This window comes from Mytilus trossulus, chromosome 6, assembly GCF_036588685.1.
Source record: "Mytilus trossulus isolate FHL-02 chromosome 6, PNRI_Mtr1.1.1.hap1, whole genome shotgun sequence".
In the NCBI taxonomy this organism is placed as follows: domain Eukaryota; kingdom Metazoa; phylum Mollusca; class Bivalvia; order Mytilida; family Mytilidae; genus Mytilus; species Mytilus trossulus.
Genome location: NC_086378.1, coordinates 63,783,887 through 63,805,309, shown reverse-complemented (window position 1 = coordinate 63,805,309; position 21,423 = coordinate 63,783,887). Strand labels below are relative to the sequence as shown.

The 21,423-nt window shown below is 31.5% G+C and overlaps 1 protein-coding gene across 1 annotated transcript; it reads left to right on the top strand.

Moving 5' to 3' along the window:
* Positions 1-5,238: 5,238 nt before the first annotated feature.
* On the top strand, positions 5,239-6,066 carry LOC134722897 (uncharacterized). Its single transcript, XM_063586530.1, has one exon. It carries the CDS (start codon positions 5,239-5,241, stop codon positions 6,064-6,066), a length of 828 nt encoding a protein of 275 aa, XP_063442600.1.
* The last annotated feature ends 15,357 nt before the right edge of the window (positions 6,067-21,423 follow it).

Sequence of the window (21,423 nt, the reverse complement as noted above, 5' to 3'; positions counted from 1 at the left end):
GTTATCGGACCACAGATTAATTATCACGTTTTGATCGGTTAAACGCCGTCACGTGGTGACCTCCTATGAGACCGTATGGGGTTAGTAAGTTTCATATGGGGTTCATGACGCGTTAATGGCGACGTCATATATTAATGTTGTTGTGTTCCATTGTTTATTTTTCAACAAAACGCCACAAAAAAAAACCTCCAGCGTCCGATAAATTCGTTATACGGTTAACTACTGACCCCCTACGGATCCATAGAGGGTGAATAAAATTTTACTAACCCTCTATGGATCCATATGGGGTCATAGCGAACCATATAACTTATAATATTATGTTGGTGGTCCTAAACATACAAATTTACTACAACTATCACATAAATTGAACATGATCAAAGAAAATGAGGTCACCTATTGCTTTTATTTTAAGAAAAACAGCCCAAAACACAAAACCTTAACACTGTGTAATGAACCGTAAAAATGGAATCAAGGTCAAATAAAACCTGTGAGACTGACATGTACATAATAAAATATTTCCATTACCACATAAACTCAAAAACTTAGCTTTGACAACATGAAAATAAGGTCAAGGTCAAATGACCCATGGCAGCTAATCATTCCATACACCCAATATAGTAGACATTTTGCATACAGTATAAGAAAAACAGTCCAAAACACAAAAAACTTATCTATATCTCCGATCCATGAAAATGAAATCAAGGTCAGACAAAACTTTGAATTTTTCGAAAAACTAAGGATTTTTCTATCCCAGGCATAGATTACCTAAACCGTATTTGGACAACTTTTTGGAATTTTGGATCCTCATTGCTCTATAATTTTGTACTTGTTTGGCATACTAACTATTTGGATATGAGCATCACTGATGAGTCTTATGTCGACGAAACGCGCGTCTGACGTACTTAATTATAATCCTGGTACCTTTAAACTATAATAAGATAACACCTGGCCGTTGAACATACACCAAATATACAATACCTATACTCGTAGTATCTGAGATATGGATTTGGCCACCAAAACTTAACCTTGGTCACTAATCCATAAAATGAAGTCAAGGTCAAGTGGAAACTGTCTGACGGGTATGAGGGCACTGCAAAGTACGCACATACCAAATATAGTTAATCCTATAACTCATAATAAGAGAGAAATTACCATTACCAGAAATCTTAACATTTATTGTAAATCAACACTGAACCATGCAAGTGAGTTCAATGACAATGGACATGTGCCAGACAGAAACTTCGTAACATATAAAGCCACATATTTACAAAGCTATCATGAGTTGGTTAAAGTCATAAGAAACATCAAATTGAAAAAAATAATGCATATGCATAGTTTTCATTATAAAACGTATGGCAATGAGGGTCAGTTGAAAACAAAACTTTACGACAAAAGAGATGATTTTATCTTTCCATTTGTGAACTTTCCATTTCTAAGAAGCAAAATTCCAGCAGCACTTGCTTACAGAGTAAATATCTCCTAATTGATAAGATATTCTCGTGCTTGTATTTCTTATCATGATTTTGTTGATAGTGGCTTGCTGCTCACAAGGAAGCTATTAAACCAAGATTTCCAAATGATAAAGTTGAAATCTTCCTTTCGCAAATTTTACGGACGCCATCACGAGTTGGTTGACCGTTATGGAATAATTGCTTCACAAATGATTTCGGATATGTTCCTTACGTCGTAACTACAATCCCCTTCCCTCTCATGAATGTGACCTACCGGACAGTCAAATTCATAAATCGAAAATAAACTGACAACGCCATGGCTAAAAATGAAATTCAAATCAAATTGTATATGAATAATATATATATATATCTCCCTGAAATATGCGTGGTTTGTGAAACATTTGTACTGTGGCAGTAAATTTTCTCTGTGGTAGATAACAGCGACGTTTGATCCAGTCATATTGATGTATAAAAAGAAGATGTATGATTGCCAAAGAGACAACTCTCCACAAGAGACCAAGTGACACAGACATTAACAATTATAGGTCACCGTATTGCATTCCAAAATTGAACAAAGCCCATTCTGCATAGTCAGTTATAAAAGACGCGGAAATGACAAATGCAAAACAATTCAAACCAGAAACAACTAACGGCTTATTCATGAACAAAAAATGAACGAGAAACATATGTAATACATCAACAAACATCAACCAATGAATTACCGACTCCTGCCTTTGGACAGTCACATACGTACATTTTATTTTGTACCTAATGTGGTGGAATTAAACATGGTAGCGGAATTCCAACACTCCCCTAACATAGGACAGTGGTGTAACAGTACAACATAAGGACGAACTTGAAATCAATTAAAAAGGGCTAAACTCATCAGATGCAAATAAAAACACATTTAACATAAACACAGACTGAACGTTGCCAGTATAACCCAACAACAACAAAAATTAATCCACTATGTACACAGCTGAGAGTACTCGCAGTTACTGACAGAAGTTCAAAGCCACTAAGAACTTATAAATAAAATCATGCATCTAAGACTAAATTATCAATCAGGTCACTAGATTTAGTGTAAAGACGTCATTAACAGTCAAGGCCAAGATAGAGGTATCGACAGATTGTAGATCCATGAATTTGTATATGAATATAACAATAATATATTGTTTGCTTTTAATTTAAGAAAATCGATATTAATACCTATAAAAACAATATGTCTACTACAGATTCGATCTGTATACAGGTCTGAGTTTGACAATGAAGATAATATGAAAAAAAAAGATGTTGTATGATTTCTAATAAGATAACTATCCACTTAGCTTCACTTCATTAGACATGTAGACAGTTTTGCTTTTAATCCGTCCTGAAGACAGTTGTGTTTGTGTTTTTGAGAAATGATCATTTGTTTTAACCAATGAAACATTTATTTTTTATTCAATTTTCTACATCATATGCAATTATAGATTCATTGATCGATGGTTTTTGTTTAGCAATAATTTTGTCATTCTTAGCTATCTATTAGAGGCGGAAGCTAGGGTATCAAAAGAAAACCACATAACGTCGGCAAGTTAACTAGCTATCATAGACAATTTAAATCTTAGTCGAATAAATCTTCAACTAACAACTGCAATCTTGACAAGATAGTGATCGTTTTTGTAGATTACTATTTAGACTACTCCTCCGTTAAGGCCCTGAGATACAATAATATATGTTTTTACTTTTGGCATGTTCATTAATAAGCGCAAAACACAAGCAAAGTATATTTACCCATAGGCAGACAAGAACAAACTTCTTCTTTAGAATAGGTATGTTACGGTGTGTTTATTTCTAAACCAGTTATGGTCATGATCCGGGTTATGTTATTTTCATATCTTTTGTATTGTTACATACATAATACTTAACCCCTTACATGAGGGATTGTGCTTGATTTTCATATGATGAAGACATAAACTTTCAATCAGTTTAATTGAGGTCTGGAGATGGCATACATGTAGTACTTTGTTGATAAAGTATCATTATAATTTTGCTTAGTTTCTTTTGATACCTATTCTGACATCGGACTGTGATTTCTTTTTAACTGAGTTTTACTGTGCGTGTTGCTACGGTTGAGGGAATAAACTGTGGGTATGTACATACGACTCTATCGGTCTACTCAGTAAACATTCACTTCTTTTTTCGCGTTCGTCGTTAACTGTTAGCCATCGCGTATACAAAGCATGTGATGAACAATGTATATACTTCGTCTTTACTGTTTGACCATGGGGGATACTGTGACTGAACGATTGATCACACTTTCTGTTTACCCTTATTTCACTCGTTCCTGCTCTATTACCTTGTTATTTTATTAGCGTAAGGCATGCATATTATAACCGAGGTCCATACCTGCTAAGACAGTGGTATTGACTGCGACAGCGATAATGACCTCGCTTTTGGCTCAGTCATTATCACTATCTTAGCCAATACCACTGTCCTGTGGGCAGTCCATTTATCACGATAATGACCAGTTTTTCAAGAACTATCATATAAAATTGAGAATGGAAATGGGGAATGTGTCAAAGAGACAACAACCCGACCAAAGAAAAAAACAACAGCAGAAGGTCACCATCAGGCCTTCAATGTAGCCGGAAATTCCCGCACCCAGAGGCGTCCTTCAGCTGGCCCCTAAACAAATATAAACTAGTTCAGTGATAATGAACGCCATACTTATTTCCAAATTGTACACAAGAAACCAAAATTAGAATAATACAAGACTAACAAAGGCCAATACATAGTAGGGACCAGGGATGGGGTAATTAAAAATGTAATGGTAATTAAGTGTAATGCATTACAATTTTCCATGTAATTGAATGTAATGTGTAATTAAGCAATTTTTTAATTACAGGTAATGGTAATTTAATTAATTACATTGAAAACAGCATGTAATGCTCAATTTCTTTTGAATTACATTTCAATTACATGTACTTTTATGGTGTTACAGTTAGTTTTTCTAGTATCAAGGGTTTTATTTTACAATTTTGGTCTTTTAGAATTTTTTTGATATTTCCATTTTTACTACAACATAATTTTGCAAATTACTTTAATTTTGATTTGAATTTCTAACTAATTATGAAGAGTAATATTTAATGCTAAAATATACTAACTGTATTTTACCTTTCATTAATTAATAATTGTTATAACAACACCTATTGTATTTTGTTGGTAGGCATAGGTTATATTTTTATCAAATGTTGGCATAGGTTGAAGACACCAGCAAAATATTGCTAATATTTAGACATTATATACATTGTTTGTACTAAAAATTATTTTCAATATTTTGACAAGCACACTTTTTAATATTTTTAAAGTAAAATAAACAAATGTTTTAAATTCATTTATAATTTCTTTATTCATATTATGTTTAATTCAAATGAGTTCATTTCTGAGATGTCAAAATACCCCTTGATATATTGGCAAGTTAATATTGGGATGATTATTGAGAGAGGTAACCAAGCAGCTGCGCAAAATTTGCTCTGCCGAAAATTACGAAAATTAGTATTAAAACTACTAACCGAAGATTCAGAAAAGAGGCAGAAGGAACTTAGAGTAAGCATTTATCAATTGGATAGTTTTTTGTGACATTTTCCCCTATTTCTATCGAATTAAATTAAAAGTATTTTTTAAGCCGACAACGTCGCCATCGAACGCCGCCATTTTCTTATTGCTCAATCAAGTTTTCTTAGCAACGTAAGACAATCTGCTTTAAATCCCGCAATATTTAGTGTTATAACGTCAAAACAATATGATGGAGTCCAGTGCTAGTAATCAAAATATGGAAGAAGATATTGTTGAACTACTTACTAGAATTGATCACCGATTAAGTGTTATTGAAGGGAGGACGGATAAAATAGAAAGCATTGATAGAAAACTTAGCGAGCTTACGAGTAAAGTAACAAGCATTGAACAAGAAGTTGATGATTTAAAAAAGCGAACAAATACATTGGAGAAAGATGCAGGGGAATTTAAAAGAAAACTAACTGAAGCTAAGAGAGATACTAATGAAATGAAAGATACCTGCAACGCGGCTATCAAAGTAAATGTGTCAGATCTGCGGGAGAAAATTTTAGACCTGCAATGCAGGTCAATGCAAAATAACCTTGTTTTTAGCGGAATTGAGGAGAAACCCGAGGAAGATACCAAAATCGTAATTCAGAACTTCATTTCGAAAGAACTTTCAATTAATAAAGATATACAGTTTGGAAATATCCATAGGTTTGGTAGGGCAGACAAAAATAAGGGCAAACCAAGGCTTATTGTAGTGAAATTCGTATATTTTGCTGACCTACGAAAAGTTTTAGAAGCAGGGCCAAAGTTAAAAGAAAAACCTCAGTTTGGGATGAACTTACAATTTCCTATTGAGTTAGAAGAACGGAGACGAAAATTATATCCTGTCATGAAAGACGCGAAAAGAAATGGGAAAAGAGTTAGTCTGATACGGGACAAATTAATTATCGACGGTAAAGTTTATAATTCTAAAAACAATATAGAGGAAAGCCAGACCTTCTCAAAGGAAAATAATGATACTGTAAGTATGCCGAACAAGAGATTTAGAACTAGCTCATCGTCATAGGAAATCGCAGGATATACAAACGTAACTACAAGAACTTTGAATCATAAAAAGTGTAAGCTAAACTGCCGTGAATATGAAATTAGAAAATCAAAAAATAGTATGCTTAAATGTATGCAGAATTAAGACAAGCATGAAATACCTTTATTGACCTTATAACCAAATACGATATATTATTTTTCCAAGAAACCAAACCTGACAACCGCGACCATCTATCCATGCCTGGCTATACTTTCGAAATGAAAAACAGATTCAACTTATGATTCAAATAGACTATCGGGCGGCCTAATAATTTGTTAAAAAGATGAAACATTAAAATATGTCCGGCTTATAGAAAATGAAATCAATTGTGTCATATGGATTAATATTTCATCTCAACACACAAAAACGGAAATCGAATAAATCATGGTTTGACAAAGATTGCAAGAAAAAAGAAAAAGACAAGGCGCACTCAAAGATTATTCAGACTTTGTAAATTATATTTTTTTACTTTTAAAATATCTTACTGTATTTGTTTACCTTAACTATTGTATATGTATTTATAGTGTATGTTTCTCTGTAAACTTGTATTTAGTTTTTAGAGAATAAAGTATATATCTATCTATCTATCTATCTATCTATCTATCTATCTATCTAATAGGAACAAATTCCCTCTCCTATCAATGTAATGATATTCTAATCATAAAACTTCCATGTCCTGATCGAGCAATATCTTGCACACGTTACATAAGATCCTGTCGAAAGACTATTCACAGTTGCTGTTTTCAGACCAGAAGATTCAGATTATTACTGACAAAACATTAGAATAACTATATTAAAAGATTATCAAATGCAACGTTTAAACTATGCTTACATGAATATTTTACACATGCATTATATCAACATGTAAAATATTGTTGAAAAATATCATATTGAAATGTAATGTGTAATTTAATTAATTACTTTTATTAGTAAAGTAATTGTAATTTAATTAATTACAATTCAAAATCTGTGTAATGTGTAATTAGTGTAATTGACCATTTTTGCAATGTAATGTGTAATTTAATTAATTACATTCCAATGTAATTGACCCCAAGTCTGGTAGGGACAGGCGCAAACATTCGGCGGGGTTAAACATGTGTCAAGAGAAGTCTGAGTCTGATGTCAGAAGATGTAACCAAAGAAAATAAACAAAATGACAATAATACATAAATAACAACAGACTACTAGCAGTTAACTGACATGCCAGCTCCAGACTTCAATAAAACTGACTGAAAGATTATGAATTCATCGAATTTCAGCTTTTTTGTGTACTGGCCAGCCGGACCAGTGGACTGAAAAATCTGCTGGTCCGGTTACAAATCTACTGGTCCTGCAAAAATGACATTTTTTGACAAACACTCATTTAAATGGTAGATGTTTACTTCTATTTTCCATGCTTTCCTTTTCATATGTTAGACAGGAAAAAGAGGGTCTTGCTCGAGATTTTGATATTTAGGCTTTGATAATCTCTGTCAATCATTTTCGTTATCAAAATCAGGATCAAGGACAGTAAAATGTCAACATTGTCTTCCACATTATCACAATCCTCACGACGACCTAAGGGTACCTGTATTAGTCGTCTGGAGGGCTGTTCATAATTGTTCATGAAAAAGTAAAGAATCTAACTTAAAATTTAAAGATCTCGTTACAAAATTATATTTCTTATCTAGTATATTGAGAATGGAAACGGGGAATGTGTCAAAGAGACAACAACCCGACCATAGAACAGACAACAGCTGAAGGCCACCAATGGGTCTTCGACGCAGGTATGTCACTGAAATTTTTTCACATGTTATAAAATTCATTACATGATTGCGATCGACTATATAATTAAGCCATTCACGAACTTTTCTCCTATTCTACCTTTGAATGTATTTTTTTTATCCGGCGGTTTAACTCCCTCCGAAAAACTCCACAAGAACGCTGTATTAATTAACTTGATTAATTGTAATACTAAGTACCCCCAGTACCGTGTAATTGATTTCGCAGGTAATTCAAACTCGTGGTCCGGCATTGTGTTTGAAAAAAAAACGAGATTGCAATGCAAACTGATATTTATCGACAAATTTCTACTGGTCAGCCGGACCACGAGTTGACAAAATCTACTGGTCCGACGCAAATTCTATTGGTCTCGGACTACCGGACCAGCGCCAATTTCGACCCCTCGGCACAACCCTTCCCATTAGGGGTTTAGTATCATACCATCATAACATATATGAGAAGAACATAACCCGTGTCATGCCAACAACTGTTTTTTTTAATAAATGTGTTTAGTTCCGATGCAAAGACCCTATAAGTGAATCAATATTAACATGATTAATGCCAAAATATGCAATCTTAAATGAACTGACAACAGTATCGTAACTATATCCCTCCTTAATAAGTCTATTCAAAGGTTTTGTTTCTGAGGTGAATACTAACACCTTTGTGCTTTATAAAGAATATTTCCATAAAAAATTGGATGTGAAATACCTGAACGTATAAGAAGTCTGTATGTTGAGCTATATTTACGAATGATGTCCTTATACCGATGATAAAATTTAGTAAATGTTTTGAAAAGTTTGTGGTATCGAAAACCCTGGTGTAATAATTTTTCAGTCATACATAAACTTCTCTCGTTAAAATCTAACACATTGTTACATACACGAGCGAATCGTACAAGTTGAGATATATAAACACCATAAGAAGGTGACAAGGGAACGTCACCATCTAAAAATGGATAATTAACGATAGGAAATAAAAAATCATCTCTTTTATCATAAATTTTAGTATTCAGCTTTCCGTTAGTGATATAGATATCAAGATCGAGGAAAGGGCAGTGGTCATTGTTAGTTTTAGCTTTATTTAAAGTAAATTCAACAGGATAAATTTCTTTAATATACATACTGAAGTCGTCTTTTTTGAGAGCCAAACTATCATTCAAATATCTAAAAGTATTATTAAATTTGTTTATCAGATGTTGTTTCGATGGTTCTTTGCTTATTTTGTCATAAATTGTAACTCATAACAATACAAAAACAGGTCCGCAATAAGTGGTGCACAGTGAGTCCCCCTTGGAATTCCGATAATCTGACGATATACGGAATCCTCAAAGCGAAAAATGTTATCTAGTAAAAATTCAAGGGCATATGTAGTATCAAAGCATGTCCAATTGACACAGTTTTTTTGTTTATTGCTACTAAACAATGACCTAAAAGAGTTTGAACATATATATTCACATTCTGACTTTTTAAATGATTTTTCAATTAGGCGTGTGAATTTTTTTTTAATGAGAATGTATGGCAATGTGGTATACAGGGTAGAAAAATCAAAACTTTGTGCAGATTCAAAATCACCAATATAAGTATGCAATTCATCAAGTACTTCCAACTAGTTCTTGACACTCCAAAAGTAATTTGGCCTTATTTGACCAATTTACTATCAGGTTTTTAATTGTACCAAGTGTGCTGGTACGAAGAATATACAATTTAGTAGTTGAACAATGGCTTGAAGACGAAATAAATCTATATTTGTAAGGTGTTTTTTGTAGCTTCGGAAGCCAATACATAGTAGGGACTTTCATTGTATTTGGCTCTGCTTGTAAAGAGGTAGCTAAAAGTTTATGTTTGATACAGATGTCGTTTTCTGAAAATGGAGTTAGTTGGAATGTTGGTGAATTGGTGATTTCTTTTTTTAGAACCTCAATGTAAAAGTTACGTCAAACAATAATAATATTATTAGCAGCTTTATCGGCCGGGACAAACACAAATTCCTTTGCTAATTCTTTTAGTTTATGTTTGATACGAGAAATGGGTTTATTGTGGTTATTGTTAATAGTAAAATGTTCTTTAAAATGTTGAATACGTATATCAACTATCTTCATTACTGAATTAAAAAAAGAGTCTAAAGATTTTTTGTCAGCTTTTTCCCGTTTTTATCCATTTCATACAGTAAGAATAGAGTGAGTCGTGGATGATATTACGACACTCATTCCAAATAATAATTGACGGGGGCGATATTTAAGTCCTTTACTGAGGAATGATTTTAACTCTTGGTCTTGGACGATGTTAAGATCTCCTGTTATAACATGGGAAATGGGTCCATAAATATATTCGGAATTATCAAAATCTTTACACAATTGAATATAATTAAACAAAAATTTCCGGGTAGATTTCTTGTAAATATAACAAATAAGAGGTAGCTCAGTATTGTCAAAATATCCAGGAATTTGTTCTTTAACAGAATGGTCGTTAAATATACCGGCAATATGTACAAAATCAAAACCTTTATTGACATACTTTATTTTAATAAAATGCTTTTTATGAACTTCAGGGCGATCAATTTTGGGAAAATGTTTAGAATAACAATATGCCATAATAATTTGAACAATTTCGTACTTAGGACTGCTATATGAAATTGTGTTGCAATCCTCCATAATTTTGTTTAACTTATTAACCGGTAATGAACAGAGTTTGGTTAACAGATAATGTATGCCGTTGTTCTTTTTTAATAAGATTAGATCCGAAATATTGGTATGATTGGTCCGAAATTTTCTTTGATTGCGATATGTTCTACGACCGTGAGAACGGTTTTTACGAACAGTTTTAGTAGCTATATCCAAAATGTTAACGGAATCGGTTCTAGATATATTACTAATTCCCATGATATTATCATTAAGACCGAGAGGGTAGACTGTCTGTAATTTTTTAATCCAATTTAACTTATTTATTTATGGACACCATTTTCTACATTTGAAAATGCCTGTACCAAGTCAGGAATATGACAGTTCTTGTCCATTCGTTTTTGATGCGTTTTGTTTTTTTATTTTGCAATGTGATTATGGACTTTCCAAATTGATTTTCCTCTGAGTTCAGTATTTTTGTGATTTTACTTTTTAATTCAATTATTTTTCGTGATCGTACAAACTTTGAATGAGATTCACCAGGCTGCTTATTTACTACTTCTAAAGGTAGAACTGCTAATTATTTAAAAGGATGGTTGTGCTTCTTAATGTGTTGGTAAATGATACTTTTGAATTTATTGGGTCTTTTAAAACGATACAGATGTTCTTGAGTGCGTTTAGATAAATATCGTCCAGTTTCTCCTACGTACTGAATACCAGATCCCAGTTTGTTTTATGTGAGTAAATAAATAAGACTGTTTGTTTTTCAAGTTATATCAGTTTCAAAATTCAAAGAAAATGTGCGACCATTAAACGTGGACCTTACCGTATTGTTGGTGGAAAGTCGGGGAAATGTAAGTAATTTTTTGACATGACACTTATCGATAGAAGGGTAACCACGATTTTTACAGGGATTTTGAAACTACGATGTTTGTACAAAGTGTTTGCTTTATCAACATTTATTTAACTTCAAGTCAGGTGGCGAATTCGTTTGTTTTTTACGGTTCAATATTCAACATTCAACATTCAATATTCAAATTTTTTTTTCTTTTTTTTTTCTCGTATCCATTTTCAACTTTCAACATTCGATTTCAACATTCAACATTCGATTTCAATATTCAACATTCAACATTCAAATTTTTTTTTTTTTTTTTTTCAAATCCATTTTCAACATTCAACATTCGATTTCAACATTCAACATTCGATTTCAATTTTCAACATTCAACATTCGATTTCAATTTTCAACATTCAACATTCAATTTTTTTTAATTTTTTTTTCTCGTATCCATTTTCAACATTCAACATTCGATTTCAACATTCAACATTCGATTTCAACATTCAACATTCAATTTCAATATTCAACATTCAACAATCCATTTTTTTTTCTCGTATCCATTTTCAACATTCAACATTCGATTTCAACATTCAACATTCGATTTCAATGTTCAACATTCAACATTCAAACTTTTTTTTTTTTTTTCGTTTCCATTTTCAACATTCAACATTCGATTTCAACATTCAACATTCGATTTCAATATTCAACATTCAACATTCGATTTCAACATTCAACATTCGATTTCAATATTCAACATTCAACATTCCAACTTTTTTTTTTTTTTCTCGTTTCCATTTTCAACATTCAACATTCGATTTCAACATTCAACATTCGATTTCAATATTCAACATTCAACATTCAAACTTTTTTTTTTTTTTTTCTCGTTTCCATTTTCAACATTCAACATTCGATTTCAACATTCAACAGTCGATTTCAACATTCAACATTCAACATTCAAACTTTTTTTTTTTTTTTTTTCTCGTTTCCATTTTCAACATTCAACATTCGAATTCAACATTCGATTTCAACATTCAACATTCAATTTCAATATACAACATTCAACATTAAATTGTTTTTTTTTTCGTTTCATGCGATTTTCAACTTTCAACATTCAACATTCGTTTTCAACATTCGATTTTCAACATTCAACATTCGTTTTCAACATTCGATTTTCAACATTCAACATTCGTTTTCAACATTCGATTTTCAACATTCAACATTCGTTTTCAACTTTCGATTTTCAACTTTCAACATTCGATTTCAACATTCAACATTCGTTTTCAACATTCAACATTCGTTTTCAACATTCGATTTCACTTTCAACATTCTATTTCAACATTCAACATTCGATTTCAACATTCAACATTCCTTTTCAACATTCAACATTGTTTTCAACATTCGATTTCAACATTCAACATTCAATTTCAACATTCAACATTCGTTTTCAACATTCGTTTTCAACATTCGATTCTCAACTTTCAACATTCGATTTCAACATTCAACATTCGATTTCAACATTCAACATTCGATTTCAACCATCAACATTCGATTTTCAACATTCAACATTTGTTTTCACATTCAACATTCGTTTTTAACATTCGATTTTCAACTTTCAACATTCGATTTCAACATTCAACATTCGTTTTCAACATTCAACATTCGTTTTCAACATTCGATTTTCAACTTTCAACATTCGATTTCAACATTCAACATTCGATTTCAACATTCAACATTCGATTTCAATATTCAACATTCAATTTTTTTTTCTCGTATTGATTTACAACATTCAGCATTCAACATACAATTTCAACATTCAATTTTCAACTTTCAACATTCGTTTTCAACATACATTCAACATTCGTTCTCAGCATTTGATTTCAATATTCAACATTCCATCATTCGTAATTTGTTTTCATTATTAAAAATTTCAATATTGGATTTTCGACTTTACTCTTCTTAATACGTTAATCAACGATCATTTAAGATTCATCATTTGATTGAACTACGGTGATAAAGTAATCAAAGACTTTCAAATTAAATTGTTTATATCTTTGATAAAGATTAAATTGTTACATTTAGATATTAAACAGATCACAAATTTAAATTGTACAATATAATAATACATGAAGATGGTACAAAAAAAAGATTGATACAACATGACACTAACAAGGGAGGTAATTTCATTTTTAAACCGACAAGAAATCTAGCCCGTTAAACTTAAAGTATAAATTCACAGGTCAGAGATTGTTTAATGGATCAATATTTTTTTTAATCGGAGATTATGTCGACGGATCATATACAACAGTCTTTTTCAATCTAAACAATAAGGTTGCGTGATCTTCAGTTTTATAAGTTTGGAGATGATCTAAGATGATTAGAAATAACAGTGACTATCCTCTATTATTATTAAAGCATACCTACATTTTTGACGAGGGTTACCCGGTAGAGATAGAATTGGAAAAATGGCGCAAAATCTTTCATTCGGAAAGTTTCTTTCGGACCCTCTCTAAATCTAAAGCGCAAGTTTTGTTTAATTTATTTTTATATATTCTGGTCTCGGAGTAAAATATATAGATACACTGTAAGACTTTTTATCAAAAGACATATGTAGGATAAAGAAAAAAAACTTGTTATCCACATAGTCAAGTTTATGGCTATGGTTAGTTTAAACATATTAATTTGTAGTGGATTGAAAATGTTCTTTTGGAATTGGAATCGAACTAGGAACCTTTTGAGTTTGTGTTCCGGTGCACTAACCTTTGTAGCTATTTTTTTTTAAGAATAAGAATACTTTATTAATCCAATTGTGGACCCTTGCGGGTTTTTTCATACAATGATTACAATGATTTGTTATAACAATGAAATAATAAAATGAAATACATGTCAATAGAACACTGAACAGTTATTGCATGCACATGGAATAGAAAGTAATATGGGAGACAATCAATTTCTGTAAGGATTATTCCCCTTTAAACAGATATGGTGTTTTGAGCTGCACGAAAATGAAGTGCAGCCCCAACTGATTAGATATAAGGGTATTTTTCTCCCATGTACACACAGCAACCAATTACCAAGATATTTATGTATATAATTATATTTCTTTCACAATTGCAAGAATATGATAAGCACCTTATAGATTTCACTGCAGATTATTAATGCATATACGCATTTACATATTAATTCAATTCAGAGTTTTATTGCCATATAAACTTTACAGTTTGTGACATATAACAACAACAAAAACAAATAAAGACAATAACTAAGTAACTCAATATATATACACAAATTCAGGTAAATATTAAAGGGTCCCCTGTCCTCAGTTCCATTGACTTTTTTATAAAGGATCCTAGTTTATTCACTTGTGTTGGTGTTGATGGGTTAAGTATATATATAACTTTGTCATTGTCAGTGAGATTAGCAAAAAAAATACTTTCTCTATTAATGCAATCAAAATATGTTAATCTAATATTTGAATTATGAGAACAATTTATTAGGAAATGTTTCTCATCATCTAGTACTTTACATTTTTTGCAAAGTCTCTCTTCGCGAGGAATTTTAAAATGCCTCCCTTTTTCAATTAATAATGAATGGTCACTGATTCTAAGTTTTGTAATTAATTTTCTAAATTCAAAGTTTGGGTTAGAGAGGTAAGGTTTGATCAATAGATTTGGCTCAAGTGCTTTATAAAAATTTAATTTACTTTTATCATCAATAGATGTTAACTTATTTATCAACAGGTTGTTGTAGTATGAGTTTATTTGGGGTTTAATATAGCTTTTAATATTTTTTAATTGTTTTAAATCATCACAGGTTTTTAGTCTATCTATATCAATGTTAGATTCAGAAAGAATATCTTTTGCAAAGGTGAACCCTGAATAGTTGCCACTAGAATCCAAAGTTTTAGTTAATTGAAAAGATTCATGTAATAAGGGATTCAAATTTGAGGTGAAAAGCCTTGGTAAATACATAATAGTTTGGGTTTTTATTTGACATTCAATAGGCAGTCTTCCCAATTCGTTCCTTGTACCAAAATTTGAGGCACTCTTGTTAGTGCCAAGGGTAAACTTGCAATTACCAAGATGCAAGTTTTCTATTGGAGTCTTGTCAATAAAATTAAATGGGTCCACAATTTTTCCAGAAACCAAAGCTCTTTTTTTAGCTTTGCAATATGTTATATATGAGTCCAAATATGTTATTTCAGAATTATAAGTCAATATAGGTCTCACTAAGGTGTCAAATAAGTTATTTGACACTCTGATAGGAAGGCTGCCAAGAGAATTTGTATATGTTTTAATAGAGAACAAAACCTTTTCTGCCTTTTTTGTTTATTCAGCTGTACTATGACTGAGATTACCATTTGATTTAAGCAGCAGACCCAAGTAAGGATATTCTGAAACATTCTCTATTTTTTTGTTTTTATATACAAGTATAGATGTTTCAGGCTTTTGCTTTGTTATTGAAAAGACCATACTTTTTGTTTTATTTATGTTTAGAGAAAGCTGCCAGTTTTCACAAAACATGGAAACTTTATTTAGACTATTTTGGAGACCCTCCTTAGATTCTGATAGTAAAAGCAGATCATCAGCAAACAGGAGGGAGCCTAGTTTACTATTTATAAGCTCCAATGGACTTGAGTTGTCATCTTCCAAACCTTTAGTGATATCATTTATAAAAATATTGAACAAAGTAGGACTTAATGAATCCCCTTGTTTCACACCTCTAGTAATGTCAAAATAGTCAGAAATGTGATCTTTATGTTTTAAAGAGGATTTTGTATTTAAATATTGTTGTTTTATTACTCTGTAAAAAGACTTTCCTACTCCCATTTTGCATAATTTATACAGAAGGGCTGTCCTCCATACAGAGTCAAATGCCTTTCTTAAGTCAATGAAGCATGCATATATTTTTTTGTTATTTTTGTGTATATATTTATTAATTAAAGATTTTAATATGAAAATACTGTCAGCAGTTCTGTGGTTTTCTCTGAAGCCAAATTGACAGTTATTCAGCTGTTTATCCACAACTGTGATTAATCTATTATTGAGTACAGCATTGAATATTTTAGGAAGATTACTGATTAAAGATATACCTCTGTAATTATTGGGATCAGATTTGTCTCCCTTCTTATGAAGTGCAATTATATATGAGTCCTTCCATGATTTTGGGTATATACCCGTTTTTAAAATTAAATTAAATATTTTAACAATTGACTTAATTATTACTTGATTTGAGGTTTTAATTATTTCATTTATAATTCTATCTGGTCCAGCAGACTTTTGAAGTTTTAGTCCTCTGATTACCTTATTTACTTCTGAACAAGATAATGGAGCATCTGTTTCAGCTTTGAAGTCTATATTATTTTCTAATAGCTTTAACTGTGATTCAATGTCTATCATTAAAGCATTATTTATAGATGAAGGTTTACCTTGATCTTGAAAATGTTTTATTAAAACTTCTTCATCTTTTAATACCTCTAGTATTTCATCTTTTTCTGTTTTATTCTTAAGAGATTTTAAAATTTTCCAGTATTCCTTTGGATTTTGATTGATATATTCACTTTAACAATTATAAAGTTTTTGTTTCTCATCTTTTTCTGTTTTATTCTTAAGAGATTTTAAAATTTTCCAATATTCCTTTGGATTTTGATTGATATATTCACTTAAACAATTATAAAGTTTTTGTTTATATTAATAGATGAAATATGCATACACATAGATAGAGAAATGTGCACTTATATTTAATTTTTAAATTTGAAATATATATATGGATAAACTAAAAGAGATTTAGCCAGTATTTGTGGATCTCAATTCAAAACTCTGGATCCATAAGAAAAATACTTAACTTTTTATAATGGGTATAAATGGTCCGGTTCCGCGTATTTATTTTCCCGAAAAAAACCAATTACAGGGCTACCGGTCCTTGCCGATATTGTCGCAAAACGTTCTTTGAGATATTCTTCCGCATGTTTTAACATACCAAAATCATCCCAATATCTGAAAGCGTTTAGAAAAAAGGCCGTATAATGGTTTATTGCGGAATGACGGAATGACAGAATCACGGACAAGGGTAAAACTATAAAGCACCGACAACTTCGTTGCGGGGCCATAATTATTTCTGCAAGTTCACATTTGAAACCCCGAGTACGTAGCTTTCAATTGTTTTTCCATTCGGAGCCTATTCAATATGAATCTTGCTCATTTGTGAAGGCTATATGGTGACTTAAACTAGAAGGTGTGGATGGCGTTTAAGGAATAGAGAATAGCGGGGTTGAATATTAGAGACAATGGAACAAAAATAAATAAAATAGAATAATGAGGTGTTCAAATATAAAGGAATAAGTTAACTGGCAAAAAGTATAAAGAATAGAGAAAAATGGCTCACAACATTAAAGAGTATATAGAGAAAAATTCTTAAGGGTTTCACGGAACCCAGTGTCTAACCTACTTATGCTGTTAATCGCAGGCTCAACGAAAGAGGAAAAAAATCAATAAAAATATTCCTCTTGATACTATCTTATGATTCTGTTCACGTTTGGTAAAAATACAGAATGTTCTAAACACCTTAACTGCAGACTGTCCGTAATAAAATCTGGAAGAAAAACTATGTCCATTTATAAGTAAAATACAGATACACAGGTACAAAATTTTAACAAAATATTCCTTTTAGATACAATACATTTTGTTCTAGCTTTTGATCATAAACAAGCTTCATTCCAAGCTTGGTACAGGTCCAAAATAGTATAAGAAAGTTATTAAAATTTTAAAAACTTTAACCACAGAGTGAATGTGTTGTTTCCTGGCAGAAAATCTAAGTCCATTTAAAAGTAAAATGCACAAAAAAATGGATTTATTTGTTAACAAAATCTAATTCTGTCTTAGTTTGGTACAAACCCAGGATAGTTTAAGAAAGTAAATAAGATTAAGATAAAACTTTAACGACAGAGTGAATGTAATGGTTCCTGGCAGAAAAACTAAGTCCTTTTTAAAAGTAATATATGAAAAAAATGGAATTTTATTTTTCCAAAATTTACTTCTGGATACTATCTTATGATCATAAACAAATTTCTGTCCAAGTTTGGTAAAGTATAGTTTAAGAAATTTATTCAAATTTCAAAAACTTTAACCACAGAGTGAATGTAATGTTTCCTGGCAGAAAAACTAAGTCCATTTAAAAGTAAAATATGAAAAAAATGGAATTTTATTTTTCCAAAATTTACTTCTGGATACTATCTTATGATCATTAACAAACTTCTGTCCAAATTTGGTACAGTATAGATTAAGAATTTTTTTAAATTTCAAAAACTTTAACCACAGAGGGAATGTAATGTTTCCTGGCAGAAAAACTAAGTCCATTTATAAGTAAAATACGGAAAAAATGGACCTTTATTTTTACAAAATTTACTTCTGCATACTATCTTATGAACATAAAAAAGCTTCTGTCCAAGTTTGGTAGAAATCCAGTTTAGTTTAAGAAAGTAATTAAAATTTCAAAAACTTTAACCACAGAGTGAATATTTGTGGACGCCGACGACAACGACGCAGACGCCGACGGAATGTAATATCGCTGTAAAAGGGACAAAAAAGTACAGATCCAAGAGTAATCGCAGTTACTGACAGCTAGTTCAAGGCCAATAAAAACAAATAAAAAAATCATAAATTAAATCTAAGACAAAAATGTCAATCAGTGCAAATCCAAATCCAGTGGATTTAGTATAAAGACGTTATTAACAATAAGAAAAAAACACGACCTTATGCAATGCCAAAGCATAGGTAACAACATATTGTAGTATTTTGATGTGTAAAACAATAATATTTAATATGGTTTTAAGTTACAGATAACAAAATTACTATTTATACCAATGAGAACAATATTCAAAAATATTTTTACAGTGATTGATTGGTATTGAAAGGACTGCTAAGTTTGCTGCCCCATTCTTTTTTAATTGGCATGCATACACTTTCTTTTACATTATTATTGATAAATACTATATTGCAGAAGTAGTGGCAATATATCTTTAAGTGAAAAATGTTGTTTGTGACCTCAGGGAAATTTATTTGGATATGCCGATTATGGTCTCATTGAGATTTACCAGACCTTCATTACATTTCAGCACATTTTTTACGTTCCATTTATTGACTTTATGCTGTTCTTTCTGTGCGTCCGTTCGTTCTTCCGTTCATCCGTCTGTTTCGCTTCAGGTTAAAGTTTTTTGGTAAAGGTAGTTTTTGATGAAGTTACAGTATAATCAATTGAAACACAGCACACATATTCCATATTACAAATTGTGACTTGGACGGAGAGTTGTCTCATTGGCACTCATAACACACCTTCTTATATCTATATAATCTTATGATCGGTTTAATTGGGGTCTTCAGCTGGCATGTCAGTTACTGCTAGTAGTTTAATTTATTAATCAGTTTCATTTTGCGTAGTTTTTTTGTTGGTACCTATTCCGACATTGGACTAGGATTTCTTTTAAACTGACTGTTACTGTGCAATTGCTGTGTGTTTGTTTATTCTACATTGGCTAGCTATAGTTGTACAGTTGTATAGTTTTATAGTAGGAGGATTTAGATCTCACAAAGTATGTTTAACCCCGCCTCAATTTTTGCGCCTGTCCCAAGTCAGGAGACCCTGACCTTTGTGAGTTATTTTATGGTGTTTTCATTCTCAATTGTATTGATTGATTGATTGATTGATTGATTGATTGATTGATTGATTGATTTGCTCATTGTACTACAAACAAAAGTCCTGATCATTTGACCAATAAAACTCTACATTTACTTTTGCCTTAGAATTAAATTAAAAAAAAAAACTAAACTCAACCCTTTTTAATGTATGTAACTTCTTTGACATTTGAATTCGACATTGTTTTTACAAACTACCATTATAGATTTCCAGGAAATGTTCTGCATAAAACCCTTTGGGAAAGCCTATTGACGTAATTTTCCAAACATTTATTGTAGCCCAATAATTTTGCAAGGTGTTGCAACATGTAGTGTAAAGACGTTACAGCTGATTCAGTGAGTGTGTAGGCAAATGTGGTATTCTTGGCTAGATTGCTTGCTAGCTGTATGGTGAAGTCATTATCAGGTTAGGTTAACTACCCTCCATTAAGAGTAGACTGGTTCGAAATATAACCAATCAAACTGTCTGTAGGACTAGGCTAATTCCACTCAAGGGTAGTATACCTTACCTAAAAATGACTTCACGGTTTAACAAGAAAGGTAACCAATGATATTACCTTTGTCTACACATTCAATGCAATCGGCTGTAATGAAAATGCGGAGTTTGAAAGACTAGGCTCAAGCAGCCCGTCGGCAGCATCCAGCCTTCAAATATATATAAACATAAATTTTGCATAAGACTCAAACGTACTTAAAAAAAAGACACCATTTAATGATTTTTTTTAAATTTCATTTATGGTTCATTAGTCATATACAGGCATTAGAAACCGCTTTCAATATACTAGTATTATACAACGAGAAGCACGCGTTACATTTTTTAAAGAGTCAACAATTGTGTGTGTTTATAGAATCGAAAATAGTTATGATTATTTTTAAATGATGACAAATTGCTCTATTCTGTGAAATACAAAGCTTTTGGAAATTCCATATTCTCGGCATCCTGTAAAATAGTTCATGAACAGTAATAATTGTTCTGCATTAGAAGAAAAGAAAGTTGCACTCTTGCTTTTAACTTTTTTAGGCCACACAAAACTGATTTTACAAATCATTCTACCCCGGAACTAGTGGATTCGCTTAATTATGACTAGACCAAAGGTTTATATTTTGTATTCAAAGTATGGTGGGCAAGGAAATTATTTATTGGCTTAAAAAAATTAATCCTAGCTATACCCAAATTTGTAATTCTGATCAAGTAGGCCCTATATCACTAGCTTACGTTTTCGCCTATTGCAGATAAAAGTATTGCCTTAGAATTGTTTTTATTAACTATCCGGTAAGGGTTGGGTTGGGTATTCGACCTCAAGTTGAGACCTACTTTAGATGAAAAAAAAATAAGCAGAACAACACCCTGGATTTGTTCTACTGTAAACCTCTGCTGTCAAGCTTCCCTTTGCACATAGTGCGGACAATTTTTATTATATTTTCGGTTAGGGTTG